Here is an 18,120-nt window from a genome sequence, read left to right on the forward strand (position 1 = left end):
AATGTGCCGGTGCTGCCTGTTATAAAACCAGACCTCACAGCTGATTTAGTGACAAAGCAAATAAAAAGAAACAATAAATAACTGCGCACTCTGTGTGGGCTGATATCTGCCTTTAGCGGGACGCTGCTATATGGATTAGTTATATGGTCGAAGTGAAAAAAATGTGGAATCTCCAATGTAAGATAAAAAAACTTTACTTATTATCGAATAAATATTTTTCAACTTACCTTCTAGCTTTCTACGTATACTGCCTTGAGAGAGTCCATATCCAAGAAGAACACAGGTCCTTCTTAAAGGACTATTCTATGCCCTATATCATGTAAGGGACTGTCTTTGTATTTATATCCTCCACATTTATTTACTTACTAAACTATATAGTGTTTATGCTCTGGGTTTTTTTATATATATATTTGGATACATTTGAGTTTCTTCCAGCACTTCAATGATTTGTTGTGTATGTATTTTTTATTATTCACTCACACACGTGGATTAGCCACCACACAGAGTGCACAGTTATTTATTGTTTCTTTTCATTAGCCAGATAAATATCTACAAGACTTTAAAAGCCACTTGCTTCCTTCCTGTCACTTGTTTCCATTTTAATCCCAATGGTTATCTGAAATAACATGGCTGACAACTCTTTTTCTCTTTACGGGAGGGGTTAAGCTGAAAATATCCAAAAACAAGCAGAACCACAAAGGCAGAACAAAAGGGTAGCAAGGACATAATAGGGTTGTGCCAGTGCCAGAGAGACAGAAGGACAGAGGCAATGTCATGGGGTCAGACAGCTGCTGAAAATGTCACAGGCATAAATACTGAGGGATAAACATTTAGACGTATCACTAATGATATTCTGGATATAGGACCATTATCTCGGTTATTATGGTGGTAGGTCCACATTTAGACCTTTGTACCAAATTTGCAGCTTCAGGGACCAACATGGCTGCACGTCATGACTAAACATTTTTCTTACATGACTATATTTTAAAATGTGTGCTTTATCTGTAGTCAAAACCCTTTCCTAACACTGCTTTCTCTGTTAACACCAAATAAATAGTAGTTTCCGGGCTCATATTCTTGCACTTATATACTTTTTATGGCCTAATAACGTTCTAAAATTGTACTCTGTTTGTATATAAAGGCAGATTCTAGAGTGTTGTACATGATAGAATCTTAAAGACAAACTGCGCACAGTATGATTTTAGGAGAATCACTTTATTTCCCTGTTCCTTGGGAAATAACCTGGTAAAATAAAATATTGGTTTGTCGGTTCCTTTAGTTGGAAACTGATTAGTTCTGTAAATTTTGCAACAGACGTAGAGATAAAAGCACACACTTGCCTGAACTTTCATGTTATTAACCTCAGATAAGGTCCAGTGATACATATAATATAAATATAATACTAACATCTACTGATGTTTCCCACAGCCTCAGTTCTAAATTTCATCTATAAAATAGTTCCTTGTTTATCCTTATCAATAGGAGGGGCCCTCTGTGTAGCATATAATTTTAAATATAAAAGGAAGCAGATAGTTCTGAGTAATGTGCTGACATTTTAGCTTTCTTTAGCTGTTTTTACTATTTGCTTTAGAACAAAAACATAGTTAACGGCTCCATGCTTACAGGTGACAGTATTCTGAGCTATCATTTTAAAAAAACATAATATCATTGGAATGTCTTGTGTTCCCTTAACTATTGCAAAGAAACAGTGAACTCATAAGAGGTGGCTCCCAAAAAAAGAGGCCAGGATTTTAATTTCCAAAATTATAATGAGTAAAATGAAAATGCCACACAAGATTTATGAACCAGTAGTACAGAAAGGATTAGCGCAGACTATTTTAAATTCCACTGGGATAAAGACTGAATATGCCAAATACAGGGGGAAAAAAGAGTGCCAAAAAGACATAGGAAAGCAGAGCCAAGAAGGAAGAGCTTGACAAACCTGGTGATATCAGAAGCTACGATTCTTATTATTTAGTGCCAACATTGGCCCAGTGCAGTTCTATCACTAATTATTAAGGGCAATAAGAGGCACTTCTGTGCCTTTTCAAATCTCTCACAATGTTGTGAATGCAACAAACGTTTCCTCAATAGTGCCAAGAAAGTGCCAAGATATTGATCATTTTCATGGGTCAAAGATATTTTAGAAACATTGCATGAGTCATTGGTTGTTGATATCCGTTTAATATAAGCAAGGGCAAAGCCTATCTACAGTGCTAACATGGGCAGCAGCATTGATTGCTAATCTGCGGGTGACATTTTCTTGGGTCAAGCCATGCCAGGTACAAGGGATTTTAATAAAGGCTGTCCTGGTGTGATATAATTTAAATATGTAAAACTCGGGTTATTGACCAAGTATATTCCAGTTGGTTTTGTTTTGGGGGCATTTATAGTAACATGAACATGCATTTGACGGTGCATCTTCTGTTCTTTCATTCCTATTGCATTCATACCTTACTACACTGATGAACAATGAACCGATGATCAATTGTAACCATAACAATATATTAACAAAGAGAGAAAGTCTCTTTGTTAACATCAGACACCGCAACAGGGGTTAAAGTTCTGAGTATCAGAGGTTTGTTTATTATTATAGACGGTTTACAGACTTATCACATGAAAGTCAAGTTATTTGTATCCTGTCAACTTTGCAAAAATAAAACAAATCTATAAACAAGTGAGAAAAAACCTTGCCTGAAATGATGACTTCCCAGTCTGTTCTAATATTCTAATAATCACCACATCAAACAAAGCACGCAGTAAATTCAGAGGCAATGCACAAAATCTGGAATATCATCAAGCTAATAATGCATTTCTTACACTACCACATTGGTGTTCACCACCAAATGATCAGCTCCTGTAAAAGAAACTATTTTCTATCCATGGGGTGATTAAGTGCTGTTTGCTTCAGATGTTTCCCTGTACATGTTTCTGTTTAAAAGTAGAATCTAGGATAATGTACAAAGCAGAATTATCTGTCTAATTTCCCTTAACTCTTTCAATAAACCGTGAGAATAAAACAGTTGAAACATCTCATAGAAAGACGTTGCTGTGAATCAGTCTACTGCCTTCACCCAACCAGAGAGTTTGGCTACATCATCCTGACACATAATTATCTTCACTCTTCTTAATCATCCATGCAGTTGCTACTGTCTAATGAATGCAGCGACAAAGATGACAAAGAAGGATATTTTAAGGTAGTTGGCAAAGCATAAGACATTACACCTTACATAGCATACAGTAGCATCGAGATGTTCTTTTAAAGTATTTATGTGTTGTGATTTTTGTGGTATGGATACAGATGTCAAACTAAACACTCCATAATTTTATTTAAAAGAAACATTGTGGTACTGCATGCCAAAAATTAGCATTAAACAAACAAAAAATAATATTTCACTCTGTATATATCTGTAAATAATTCAATGCTTCATATTCTGACACACGGAATAAGGAATCCATGTAATAAAAATGTTGTTATGATATGGAAACGCTGGGATAACTCTGTTGAAATGGCTCTCTTCCAAATAGTAATATAAAGACCGGATTTTATACCGTATATCTACAATGCAGTGATATTACGCACAACCTCACCATATCTAACATAATAACTGCATGTGTGAACATTAATGGAGTTGCTCAGCCAACAGTTTAAACTCTCTGGCCTAGTAGGGGAAATTCACAGGTGACATAAGCAAAATACATTAAACTATGAAGCTCGAGTATTAGCGTTCCATTGATTACAGTAAACTACGCAGACATAAAAGGCTCAGGAACAAGAGCTTTTGAAGCAGAAGGTTGGTGTGTGTGTGGATGCAGTTCCTATTGCTTCAATTGATGCAAGAGCAGCTGGTAGGCATGGACTTGAAATCAGATCCTACTGGTAGACATAGAATAAAGGGAGCAAGGAGAAGCTCTCTCTTTTACCCTACCTTCATCGCGTTTCCTCTTTTCGCCATTTGAACGAGGAATACCCAGAATCCCATTTATGGAATAAGAGCCTACAGGATCATTGGAGGCGCTGGAGACAGGAGGAGATGCTGTACTGGGAACTGAACAAAATAAGAGAGGAGAGATAAGGCTGTGAGAAGACAGCACTGGAGGAGAGGCCCTATGTTTTCAGGGAATCATCCATGAAAATCCTGTTGGGTTTTTTAGTGTACTGCCCCTTTAGTATATAGTAGTGTCAGATATTGTTTTAGTATATATATAAGTGAATGTTATTTAAAAGTTGTATCCATAACTAAAATGCCCTTGCTCTCATCTTGAAGTCAGTATAACCTAATGATTAAATTCCATCACTGTATACAACTTGTGCTGGGATGCTGTTCCACTTATCTGCCACCCGCTCAGAAAACTAAAACTTCCTTAAAGTAAATTAAAACTCACTAAAAGTAAAATATCCTTACATTAAATCTAAGCCTTATGACTGCTTGATCTATTTTTTGTCTTCCTTTAAGCAACTTTCCTTCAAACCTTAGTTTTGAAATTAAGAGTGTTGACCATGAGTGCATATGATACCCAAGACTTTACAGTACATTCTGCAGCCAAGAAAAAAAAAGTGTCACTGAGCTGATTATCTCTTCAAACTATAATTTACATGTATTAAAAAATTGGTGATCTGTCACAACTGGCAACCATGGTAATTCACAATTTCAGAGTAATGTTATTAATGTTTAACCAACAGCTTAATAGAGCTACATGGGAAATAATACAATATTATTAATTTGTGGTGATGAAAGAACTCCCGGGCTTGTATGTAATGGTACTAGTATGTATACTGAATGAGTGGGTTAGTTAATACATCAGTTTGCAAGATTCAAAACCATTCGAATTAGAGAGGTTTGCTTACTATAGAGAATGTTATTTTAACTACCTTGATAAATGCCCATAAAATGCATGTTTCTAATGGTCATTTGTGTATATATTGCTTTAAAACAATAAAAACGCAAAGTGGTATTGAGGTGTATAATATCCTATGAGAGAGTTTGCTCTGTTAGCATTAGCACACAATATAAACGCAGTTTCAATGGTTTCAGTCACTGCTTTGCTACAGCTAAGAAACTATGGCATTTCAAGTTTGCCTTGTACAAACACGCAACACAAATGCATTGTTTTATATAGGACTTTAGAGCAAATATAGGGTCTGCTACACAATTTATGCATCCAGGAAAAGTTTTTTTTTAGCAATGTCATAATGTACCACGTGTTTAATCAGAGCGAATCACAAGATGGCCGAAAAAAATGTAGGTATTTATGTGATTGTGATTTGTTGATATTTTTAAGCCTTATGTTGATGGCTGTATTTGTTTAGAAATGTAAACAGAAATAAGCAAGACACATTTACAGGAGATAATGATATCACTATTTGCATCATGCTTCAATAGTATATAATGCCTTTCTAAAAAAAATGGTTACTTTTCATAAGTTGCTCAGAGTTTATTAATTAAAAGCAATGGTTATTCATTTCCACTGCTTACACATGCCAGATCCCATGCAGTACTTTATCCTGAAGGAAAAGCTCAGCCTCAAAAATAACTTTCAAAACTTTCAGCAGATACTCTCGAATGTTCAACAACTATGTAACCTTTAGTATTTATGCCCAAACTAGGACCTAGGAACACTGGAAAATAACTTTAGACATCCAATGCACAAGGGGAATCTTCACAGCCACAATAAACAGCAAGACATCATAGGGATATATTCTCTAACCTAGCTTAGAATTAACAAAGTTCATTTACTTGTTGCAAAATTGTAGAAACTTGGGAGCATGAGAGTACATGGTGAATTTGCCATTTACCAAACGTCTCCCAGCTTCCAAAAAATGTAGTCCCCATTGATATGAACTCACAAAAAAACTGCGGCCCCAGGTTTTCACAAATTTAGCATGCATTGCATCAATCGCTGTTTATTATTTGTTAACTGATTTTGCTGGGGGCTCAACTGGATAGTAACATTGACAGACCCCCCTGCAAAACATTTCTGTATTTATTCCAAGATACAATTTTCATTTTTTTTTATATTCTAAGGTCAATGCAGCAGTGCCATTGTACAATGGTTGTACATGTAGATTTCATCAGTAGTCAGTATTTTTGATGCAATTAGTAGGTTGAGCACAATAGAATGTTAATAGAGAGTGATAACAAAAGAGCATACAAACCTTTTTAACTATTCATTCCAACACTTGTTTTTACTTAAATAAAAGTAAAGGTCTATCATTAGAGACAATTGTTTTGGTACGGGCAATCACATGTAATAATATAACTTATGAGGATATTCCTCACCAGCAATAATATCAATCTTTGTACACCAGAAATTCATCTTAACACCAGAAATGCTGCTTAACATAAAGTACTGTGTTGAAAATTGTCGACATAGAAATAAGTAAAATATTCTCTTTAAATTACCGATAGTGTGCCCTGGTGCGCTTACTGGCGTTCCAGATCCATCTGGTGTTGGGTGGAATGGCTGCTGTACTTTTGTTCGGATAATTCTATAAAAGAGAAAAAAAACATCAGCAAAGGTTCTTCTTTATTTAGTTGAATTATATATTGCATTTCCATCATCTTTTGCTTGTTACATTGTCATTAATCGTTTGTTTTACTGCTAAACAGTTAATAGTTGATACTGATTCCCAAAGACTGCAAATGTTAATGTTAATGATGCCTTCATTGGGATCCCTGTTACAATTAACATACCTGGTGGCAAATTGCACTTTTAAATATAGTAAACACCTCAATTTTATCAATCCTGTACTTTTACTATAAACACTGGCTACTATATAGTATAATATGTGCTATTGATATAAGTAGCATACACTGGATTGGTTTTTGACATAATTGGGAAGATTTAAACCTCAAATATGGGCTTCTTGAAAGGCAGGATTTTTTGTACTGATAACTGTGCTTACAGTTAGTTAGATCAGTCAAAATATCTGAACTTTGACTGATTTTCCTTTAGTGAAAGAGACATCTCTTTAAAACTTGCCTTGTTATTAGCAATTGATGACCGTGCACCCCAAGCTGTGCCCTGAACAATAGGTAGTTCATTATTGCGATTAATGTTTTTAAAGAATTCTGAGTTGTGATTGGTTGGTTAGGGTAATGTTTCCACACGTGTTGCCTACACTGTGAATTAACATATCTGCAGTTCTCAACCAGTACTAATCACGGGCAACATGATGACAACTTGAGCTAATTAATAGTGGCCGTTCTTGATAAGACATAACATGATTTTAAAGAAAATGAAGCCTGGACATTAAAAATGGCTGCATTGTATAGATGGATTAAATTACTCCAAAATGTGGAGGAGACATAATTTAGGAAAAGTCCATCAGGCCATTTAGGCAACTTTTGCATTATTTGGCTGGAAACGGTATGGCGGGTGAAGGACTCCCAGTGGCTGAAATGTTATGTCTTGTTTTGTATAGGTATTGAGTTTTATATATGCCCTACTGTGTGCCTATTTTTATTCATCTATTGTATATTTATATAGGAATGATCTGTTATTTATATATATATAGATACTCTTTTGTACGAAAACACAATAAATAAAATAAAAAATAAAAAATGGCTGCATTGTGATTGGGCAATGACTGACTTAAGCTGATTCAACCAGGAACAGAGCAGAACGTAATCTTAAAACAATGTATTGATTGCATTAATCAGGTAAAATACTAATAATGCCAACTGAATTTTAAAGATTTTTACTGTGTACAACTTGTATTGCTATTGTATGCTGAAATCATGTTTCATTAGCTTATAATACATACAAGGACTTTTAACGGGAAGTACTCTTAACCAAGGTCATTGTACACTCTGTTCACGAGTTACTATGTTACATTTACAATACTCTCTCAATGCATAACCTGACATTACCTGTGAACAATGGAGTTTACTGCTAATAAAACAGCACCTGGTAAGAGGAAGTTTTGTTTTATTAAGCACTGTTAACTACCTTGTGTTTATTGTGGTGTCTAAAGTAGAATTGGTCTGGAGAAACCAATCAGTGAGGTATGTTGACTAAATGGTGTAGGTTTTGTGCATCATTATTGTGATGATGAAAACCAGCAATGTATATATACACATCTATAACAAACACATTGTATTTTAAAACCTAAAGAAAGACTATGGTCTGTGTTTTAAAACTTACATATTAAAAAAGCTCAGCTTGTCTCATTAAAATAAATACTGTTTTTGAGGGGGTATTTCTGTAAAGTAGTATTTATCTGCTTTAGGTAGTATTTACATTAAATATATGTACATATTCTAATTAAACAGCGGGTTAAGAATTGTTTACATATAGAAACATGGAATTTGGAAGAAGATAACAACTTTTTGGCCCATGGTTTGTCCATCTTCCAAGCTGCTGTAAGATGACAAACCTTACTTGGTCACTGCCCTTGACATGTGTTTCGGATTCCTTTATTTATGCTTAAATGCCCAAATATTATTTACCTTTACCAAATTTTCTGGTTGCCCCTAGCAGTTGCTCACTACACAATTCCTTTTTTAGCTCAATGATTAAGCGAGACAATTAGGTAGTTTTTTGGGTGCTTTTATTGGTGTGTCTGAATATTGTTTCACTCAAACTATAATGAAACCATAACAAAAATAAATATATTGTCTGCAGTTAAATTTATTGCCCATTTAAGACATCAGAAACAGTTAGTTAGTTGGCTCAGATTATGTTTTCCTTGTTCATTTACATTATTTTATATTCAGTTTTTTTTGTGTGTGTTTTCTTCCTATTCTCTGTTTTTCTACGATGCGTCTTTAGTGATGTTTCTCAAAACACCCTGAAGTGCCATAGTGGATGTATCACTTTATTGATTTCACCTATATGGTGAAGCAAGAGGTTGGGAAAGGGGGTGCAGGCAAAGAGATGTAAATAGAAAACTATAAATTATTTCTGACAGTAAAGCAATAGTGTCAGAGTGCTGAGCAGAAGTCCTGTGTCACCATTAGAATCCTCTTAGCCTGATAACACAATAGAAAAGGTTAAATGTCTGATGGAACCTTGTACCTAAGGGGCCAAAGCATACCAATTGCAAAACAAGAGATACTGGGTAGCTATATCAATGCTTTTAGCTACTAATATTTATCTTATTATTGATTGCCACACACGGCCCATATATCTCGAAGCAGCTAGCAGAGCAGCACGTTATCCCTATGACATTTCTTTTTATTATGCCATTTACATGAAACAAAATTTCTGATACTTATGGTAATTGAATACATAATAAAAGATAAAAATTCCCTTTTCAAATAGCTGTATTTAGTTAATGTCAACAAAAAGGCAATTTGTATTTTTTCAGGTTGAATTGTGCAATGATAATTATCATAATGGAAATTTCATTGATTGCAAAAATAATACTCATTGAATATTTTAAGGTTATGTTATTGATTTTGTGTTTACTGGGGAAAATGCTGGGGTTTTTCTGGTAATACCCTATAATATTTCCTTGTAAACAAAAAAATCAAGGAATTCAAGCACCCGAACTAATGAAGTCTGTTTTCTTAAGGATTAGCATGCTATGCTTGGCTGGTTTGTAAACTACAAAATACTAACTATATTTCCTCATAGCTGTAAATGTGTGCTCAGGGGAAAGTTAATTTGGAGAGCATGTCATAGTTTGTGAGCTGAGTCGAGTTTGGCGATGATGTCATAGGCAGGTAATTCCAAACTGAATATAGGCCTGACAAAAATATGTTAATGCTTATGGTAAGAGTCACTACCTATTTAACACTAAAATCTGTGTTTTAGATTCTGTTGACCAAAGTGTTGATTTGTCTTTTCATATGGAATCAGAACTACATCAGAAACATTTACTTGATTGAATTGGTGGAAGTATTAAAGATCAATAAACATACAACAATACCTCTGGTATACTTGGTTATATATATATATATATATGAAGAACACAAAACAAGAAGCCGAAATTAAGAGACAATTAGAAGAAAATGGTATGAAAATGTACAAGAGGGCATGATTTTAGGGTAGACAATGTTGGATATTGGACAACTACACAGGTTAGTAGATACATGGAATATGCTTCCAGTAGAAGCAGTAAAAGGTTAGGGTAGCACAATACAGGAATTCAAATAAAAAATGCAACATTCAAAAGTCCACTTGAATAGTCATAGCTTCTTCATCCTTACAGATCTTAGAACTGTGGAGTTCTCGCATATGCTGTTCATGCAACAGAATTAAGCAGTGTCGGATGACCTGCAGTGTGGGCACTTTGACTTCCATTCACTGACACTCTAGTTTAGTCCTGGGCAACCAACCTAACAGATATCAATAAGAGCAAGGTCTAATATGTGACCACTAACTAACGAACAAGCAATCACAGCCTAGAAGACTGCGCGGTGGGGTTACTTTGGATTATATAACTACATATGTGTGTGTGTATATATATATATATATATATATATATATATATATATATATATACACACCAAACATAGAGACCAGGATCAATATTTTATTTTAACTTAGCTCCATAAGAATTCATTGACTGGTTCATTCGAGTCATTCACATAAATTCTGGGACTTTATTCAGGAGTCATGTTCATTCTATTGAATAAGCAATCTGAGAGGGTGAATTAACTGCTGTTGCTAGAAAGTCCCTGAAGAAATATTAAAATTGCTGGCAGACCAAATCAATACTCACTGAACACCCAGTGTGAGTGGCCTTGGATCGGCTATAATAGATATGCACAAAGCACTTTGATAGGTAAGGGGTGATTCCTCTGCATACACCACAGTTTTTTTTCCCACTGTCAATTTCAATAACAACTGATCTACTTTTATTAAAAAAAGGAGAGAGGGAGATAAGTGATCATGTTTCTACAACCTGCTCCTCTCTCTAGATTATTCAGTAACCAAGCGTATAAAACAGCTCAGATTAAACACACAAACAGCTGTCTGTAGTACGTCTGTTCCATTTACCCTGGTGCCAACAGTTCAGTGGATGCAACATAAAAATGATACTCACAATAATAATGTATGGACATTTCTAAAACTGCAGTAATGTTAATTATTATGCCAATGTAACTTCGGGTTTCACAAGCATTCTAGAATTACAGGTATAAGAATCTGCATTCTCTTTTAATAGAATACATTTTAATAATAGTTTATTAGAGTGTGATCATGTTTGTATGTATTAACACTTCATGCAAACTGGTTTGACCAATTGCAGTAAATACTATGGCCTGTAGCTCTCTCGCTGACTGTGTACATTATGTCATTTCCAGGCGCACAGTGTTGTAGGTTTGTTTTGTGTGTAATTGGAATATTTGGAATTATCCTGTATTTCCAATGCTCTTTTTTCGTTTCAAAAGTGTTAAATGCTTCCCTGGCCAAAAGAATGAGGCAACATTTTACTTGATTGGAAAATTGGAGTTCAACGGTATTAGGAATGGCATTTTGTTCTGTGAGCTATCGTTTTTGTTTTAAAAATATATTTATTGATTATTTCTTGGAATTTTTTTTTGTTTATTTTAGCAAGAGGGGGGTGCCTTCTGTGCCAGAGAAAGCACATTTTGCTATAGTTATGTCATGCATGTAATCGATGCTTATGGGTGTTAAAAGAACTCTATGCAGGCATGCATTCACCAGTGTTTAGGCCAACATTTTGTAATACAATCTTGTTACATTTTCAATAATTTCTGTCAAAAGTATTTTATTCAATTTAAAAAAAAACATAGGCAGTTTTTGAAGTATAATATGTAATTATACTAAAGATGAATGTGTGTTACTAGTTCTTCAAGTACACTTTACCTCCAAAATGTACTTATTCTGGGTATTTTCCCTCTGAAAGCAGCATCGGATCTGATATAAATGCCCTCTTGAAAATACTGATTATGCTGTGTTCTTAAAATAGTCTATTGTGTATAACCAATGTGCTGCCTCACTGTTTCTTTTTCTTTAAATGGTTTTGTGGCAGTGTTGAATTATACAGTATGCAAACATGGCTTGCCATTGCTTTATTAATGTGGCGTCTAATTTAAGTTGTGCAACGCATGGGTGATACTTGAGAATTATAAAATTCAAGGAGTCTGGCTGACTATCTCTCATTGCTCTGCATATAGGCCAGTGTCTATTCCATAATATACATACACCTCTGTGCCTTCCCTACGGTTCATTGCTCTATGTCAATTTAATATCATATTGGCAAGAAAATCCTTTTTGAGGTCATTATGCGGACAGTAGCAGTCTCTTGAATCTGTTTAAGACAAATAGAGGATATGTTCATTCAGCAGTGCTAGTTTTCAGTTTAAGCTCAGTCCCATAAAAAATTTAAGCATCGTCATAATTATAATTATCCAATTTCATATTGTTATTATTATAACTGATACACATTGTTCGCAGGCAAATAAGTTTTGTAATTTGGTGTAATGCGTATTTCATTGAGGTCTTTGTCCTACTGCCGGTTTGAAACCTAACCTTACATACCTAGCTGCTATCAGCTTTGCGGTGGTTATAGAATATTACTTTGCAATACAGTTTGCATATTTCAAATGTATTTTGTGACTATCAGGCATACAGTGGACATTTGACCTTGAACAAAAAGAGATTCCCTAAAAAAAAGCAATCCAGAAAAAAAAAGCCTGGTTTTAAATAATTGCAGACAGTTAAACGGTTAAATTCCATTGTATTTGCATTTTAATATTCCACATAAACAATAGGTCTAAACAAAAATGACTAGCATGAATTTAATTGGAAATGAAGAGTTTATAGGTACCTCTTTAATGCGATTAATGTACAGTTAACATTTATCACACACATATGCTGTATCCTGCTCAAATTACCATTTCTTACGCAGCCACAGTGCATGAAATGATTTTTTCCCACTTTTTTCCGTGTTTGTGAATATACGCATATGTGTACGTAGGGGTGAGTGTGGTTGCCTCTTGTGAGGCAGCCCAGACTCTCCAAACATCTCATTAAAATGTAATGCTGATTCCAGCGTAACGGAAGAGTGACCCCTAGTTAGAGTGCAAAGTTCATTAATGCAAAACCAACCCTGTTCTGCATGGATGGGAGGGATTTGCACCTCGTTTTTGTATTTCCCTTCCTCTTTGCAAACTCTGTCACAAGAGATATGAAAGCTGAGTTATAATCCCTGAACATGCGTGCCTTTTTGGAGTATTTATCGAATAATTATAGAACCTAGTAGAAGAATCCCAAACAAACAAAAAAAAAAAAAATATATATATATATATTCAAGTGCTTATGATGATAATGTTTATGAGGACACAGAATAAAGACAATTTGTTCTATATTGAAAAATAGAGTGCAGTATACACTTGAATTAATCACGTGTATAAGGAAGCTAATTTGACCTCTCTGATTTTGACAAATGATGTTTTCATTTTTATCACTGTAATTCTATGCTAATAGGTGAATATTTCAGATAGATTTCAGATGTTGACTAGATTAGACTGTGGATGAGCTATTGATGAAGAATGGGTCTCGTGGGAAGTGACATTCTTCCTCGTATCAGATCTCTGTTAGTATTATTATCTACAGTCTATTAAAATTGACCTTACCATGGTTTCCTTGTCTGTTGTTATATACAAGCATGGCTCATTCTGAGAGCAAACCTATCATTATCTGTTTGTCGTACTATATGGATGCCTTGTTTTCCATAGCATTTCTTCTCCTCCATACACAATTCCATTGTATGACTTCAATATTGAACTATTTTGTTGTCCATTTCCCTGTGACAGTGGATCTGGTTACCAGGTTATTGATTGGTTTTCATAGAGACAGATGGGTCTTAGCTGGTCTCTGATCTAAATCTGTCTCTCTATGGGCTGATTGTTGCAACTCTGATGATAGAATTACACTCCAGACCACCCTCAATGAACTACACTGCTCTGAGCGGACATTAATAAACGAAGCCAGGTTGAACAATCATAAAAGCATTGAGAGGCTACCTGTGCATTACAGGAAAATAGAGTATTTCATATCTGACGTGATTATATCATTATGTGCTTGATTTACATTCAACCTGATCTTCCCATCCATAAAAAATCCAGTATAAGAGAGTTATATTCTGCTGGTAGAGTTAACATAGTTTGTCCATTTTTTTTTGCAATACTATAAGAGAAGTCAAAATTCAAAGGTCTTTGTTTCTTTAAAGCATGTATGTTTTAAACTGGGAACCATACAGATTATACATTTCTCAGCCGAAAACTGGAAACTACTGATTGCATTAAATTAACTGAAAATTGGCCAATAAAATATTAAATATTTCAAAACTATTAAGACATAGGTACTTGTAAAGTGTGTGGTTTAATGTTGTGTTTAAAATATGGAATTAATATTTTCCCCCATTTCATGCGCAGATATTGCCTTGGTTTTCCCTAGTAGGACAGCATATAGTTTATTCATTAAATAAACACCTGGGAGGGAGATTATTTGCGTTATTGTCTACTATTGTCTGCTTAGACCAGAACAGGTGATTTTCCGCTTTTGATTGTAATCACCCCATTCTTTTAACCTATTTCATAAGATATTGAAAAGTAAAGCAGTACTTATTAATCACCAAGAAAATGTATCAAAGTTTTAGTATAATTTGAGTCCATGTATTTTGCATTAAAATACATGATTCCAATTAAAGTAATTCTCGCTTTCAATAGGTTTTTGTGAATTAACAGAGCTTCCTCTGTGTTAAAAGTTATATAACATACATATACGATGCTTTCAAGTAGTTCATATCTACAATACTTGAAAATAAAGCAGCAAGCACTTAAAATACCCCTATTAAGAAAGATTTTCAGCTAAAAAAAGGTTTAAAAGATTGCAGTTAAACATAGCCTTAAAAAGCCATAGCCTTAGAAAACTAAAGCTCATTTACCTATATGATGTGTGACATTATCTAGTTTTGTTAAAAAAATAAAAAAATAAAAAAGAAACTATGATCATATATTTTAGATAATTATTTCCATTAGGAGGGGTTCTTGAACGTGGGACAAAGAATAGCAATATCACACTAAGAAAAGTGGAAATATAATAAAAATAATATATTGTCTTTTATAAATGAATACTTGCACTCTCCTATGTTGTGGTTGTATTAAACATAACTGCAGTTAATTGTATTTAAATATCAAGCAATATATTTGTACTATAGAAATATAACAAAATACTTGATAGCGAAGTATTTTATCTTACATTAATTCCCCACTAGTATAAAGATGGTAAAAAAGCAAGCGCTACAAGAATATGCAAAAACAATTTGTTTCTGGTTATATTGCCATATTCACCTGGCTCAATTGGGGAGAAATGAGTTGTAAAATGTGTGTTATGTCTCCGTATGGAACATTTCAAAAACAGCACAGACAGTAAAATAAGCACCCCAAGTGAGAAGGTTGGTCTCCTTTTAGTAAACCTGTACTATACTTATATTGCAATCAATTAACATTCACTTCCCTAGGAATATTTTGTTGAAAGGTGCACTGTATGATCAGAATCACAAGGAAGCCAAAGAAGTAAAAGATAGATTTTCTATTTAAGTTTACCTTTTAAAAACATTATCAATGCTCATTTGTTTATCTGCTGCTCTCATCTTTGGAAGCATTCACTTCCCTCTAGATATTTACCTGCCCAAGCTGACTTGGTGCACAAAAAGGTTACGTGATGTCATCCAGTGCATTCTAAAATACCTTTCTGGCTTACCCATTAATTCCAGAACACGAACAATGGCGTGTATTAAAGATCAGAGGGAGAAAATGCCTTTATCAACCGACTTTTAATAATAAAAATTATATACTTCACAATGGGATGAAACAGTCTGTGGCAACCAGAACATTGTATTGCAATGTTTTGTTGCCATAGGTTCATACAATTTATTCCTTATAGTCTTCCTAAAACTGACTCTGGATGAGTTAAGGAGCTGTACACTAAATATATACCATTATTAAAATTCCAGATACATATATGTCTAAAATAGATTTGATTTATTTTAAGAGTTTCCCAACATCACTTTCTTAAACACATTAAATTCAGTGTATGCCATCTATATTTATATTGTGATTTTTATATTTTGCTGGTATAAAAATATTAATATAGAAAAATATTCAAAATGAGGGCCTGGCTAAGCCCGAAAGAAGGCTCTCCTGTAAAGAAGAAAGTAGTTTGGAATAGTTGTGTTTTTGTGTGTTTTGTGATCGGGGTAAATTATGGAGATTAGAACTTTTTAGCGAAATCCACAAATACAAGTTTGTGGCTAGAACTCATTTTACATAAACATATTTAGTGGATGGGATTAGTAATATGAATATTTACACTTTCATTTAGGCCCTATAGCTTTTAAAACAATACCCTGCCAGGCCCGGGTTACAATATGATTTATTAGAAACGGTTGTGAGGTTGCCTTATTATGCCATAGGGTCTGTCACAAAATAAAAACTTGCTTTGGTTGGAAACAATGTCACCTCTGTGAAGATCATTTTGGCCATTTGTGTGCCCTGTGTTACTGCATGGCAGAAGTATGTCAATGCTTAACCGCGATTATTTCCATAGTAAACTGAAATAAGATTTTAAAGTGGATATGGGAGGTTTATAGGAAGGTGTATAATTAGTCTATCAGTATTATGTTACCCTGTTCATATCTTAATAACCATTTTAATACAGATGGCACACACAGGGATAATTTCCTGGAGTGGCTTAGCAGTATATTACAGTGCATGTGTGTCTAAGGGAATCTTGTTCAGCCAAGGTACATTCTAGCAGTTAATTTCACCTGCTGCTTGCAAGATGACTTGGGATAATTCCATGTCATTTGTGAAATATTAAAGGCATTTACGTAGGATGCCAGGGCAATTGAAACAGATAATATCTAAATTGTATTTTCTACTTTGTTTTTTCATCAAATTTGTAATTATAGCCATACCAGATCTTTATTTATACAAGGAAGCTGATAGAATAACTATATAGAACTATGGATTTTTATTAAATAAATATACTGCTAAATGAAAAAAAACACAATGGTACTGCTCTCACATTTAAGTACTTATATATTTATACAGGTAGAGCATGGGCAAAGTAATTATACAAATATATTATTAAGTAGAGTACATATATAAAATTATGAGTTTCTAATCTAATGTCAGTAACTCACAAGAAATGGTTTTATTACATTACATTGTTTTTATTACTCTTTTTTTTTACTCCTAACAGGGTTTAGGTTACAAATGGAATCCTTGTAATCTTTCAATAATCCTGATCCATTTTACACAAACATTTTCATTTGTGGCTTAAAGTCTGTTTGGTTAAGATAAATAAACATTGGTATTTTAATGGTTCAGCAGCTAGGCTCTGTGATTGTCTGTAAATTTGGGAGCTGTTAAATTCTTAATTACTGAGAGCACAAAATGACTCAAAACGTTGGATGTAATGCACATAAACAAAAGCAAAAAAAGCTAAACTGACATTTCACACACCCCAGAACAGAAAGTTGGATGCAGAAAATTCACCCCAAAAGCTCATTTTATACCATCTATTAAACAACACAAAACAAAGTAGCCCTCACCAAAGCAACTATTCAGTATTACAGTACATTGTGCAATTAACCTATTCTCTATAGACATGCTGGTGTGCTTAGGTAGGTAACTGGGTGCATGGGCAGGTAAGTTACTGACAGACTATAGATAGATAGTCAATGGATGGTTCCCAAATTCATTTTTTATATGCATCCTTTGTTTCACTGCAAGATTCTTACACAGAAATCAACACAAGGCAATCCTTAGACTGTTATTTCTGTTCTAAAAAGCAATATAACAAATGCTGCAGCACTCAATAAGGGGCCCTTGTTAAGGCTACTAGCAGTGATCCGGTGCGTTTTTCTTACCTATTTATTGAAGACACGCTGGGTACGGTGTCATTGTCACAGATGCCCTCAGCCAGCAGCCTATCCCGGATTTCCCACGCGAACATGGTAGGGTTCTGCCTTTTATATTCTGCGATTTTATCTACCACTTTTGGGGTGGCCACTTTGGGCTTGGATCCTCCAATCACTCCGGGTTTAATGCTTCCTGTCTCATAATACCTGCCATCGGAGCAGATGAAAAAAAAACAAAAAACGAGCTACAGTGATTTCAAATATACACGCGT

The 18,120-nt window shown here is 34.4% G+C and overlaps 1 protein-coding gene across 4 annotated transcripts in view; it reads right to left on the reverse strand.

Moving 5' to 3' along the window:
- PAX2 (paired box 2) overlaps window positions 1-18,120 on the reverse strand; it is a 45,736-nt gene that overhangs the window by 23,721 nt on the left and 3,895 nt on the right. For all 4 annotated transcript variants that reach the window (XM_053450152.1, XM_053450151.1, XM_053450150.1 and 1 more), the window contains exons 3-5: window positions 17,858-18,055; window positions 6,405-6,490; window positions 3,930-4,049 (exon numbers count right to left, since the gene is read on the reverse strand). In XM_053450152.1, the coding sequence (XP_053306127.1) occupies window positions 3,930-4,049; window positions 6,405-6,490; window positions 17,858-18,055 (404 nt within the window). The remainder of the gene's footprint in view (window positions 1-3,929; window positions 4,050-6,404; window positions 6,491-17,857; window positions 18,056-18,120) is intronic.

This window comes from Spea bombifrons, chromosome 11, assembly GCF_027358695.1.
Source record: "Spea bombifrons isolate aSpeBom1 chromosome 11, aSpeBom1.2.pri, whole genome shotgun sequence".
Taxonomy (NCBI): domain Eukaryota; kingdom Metazoa; phylum Chordata; class Amphibia; order Anura; family Pelobatidae; genus Spea; species Spea bombifrons.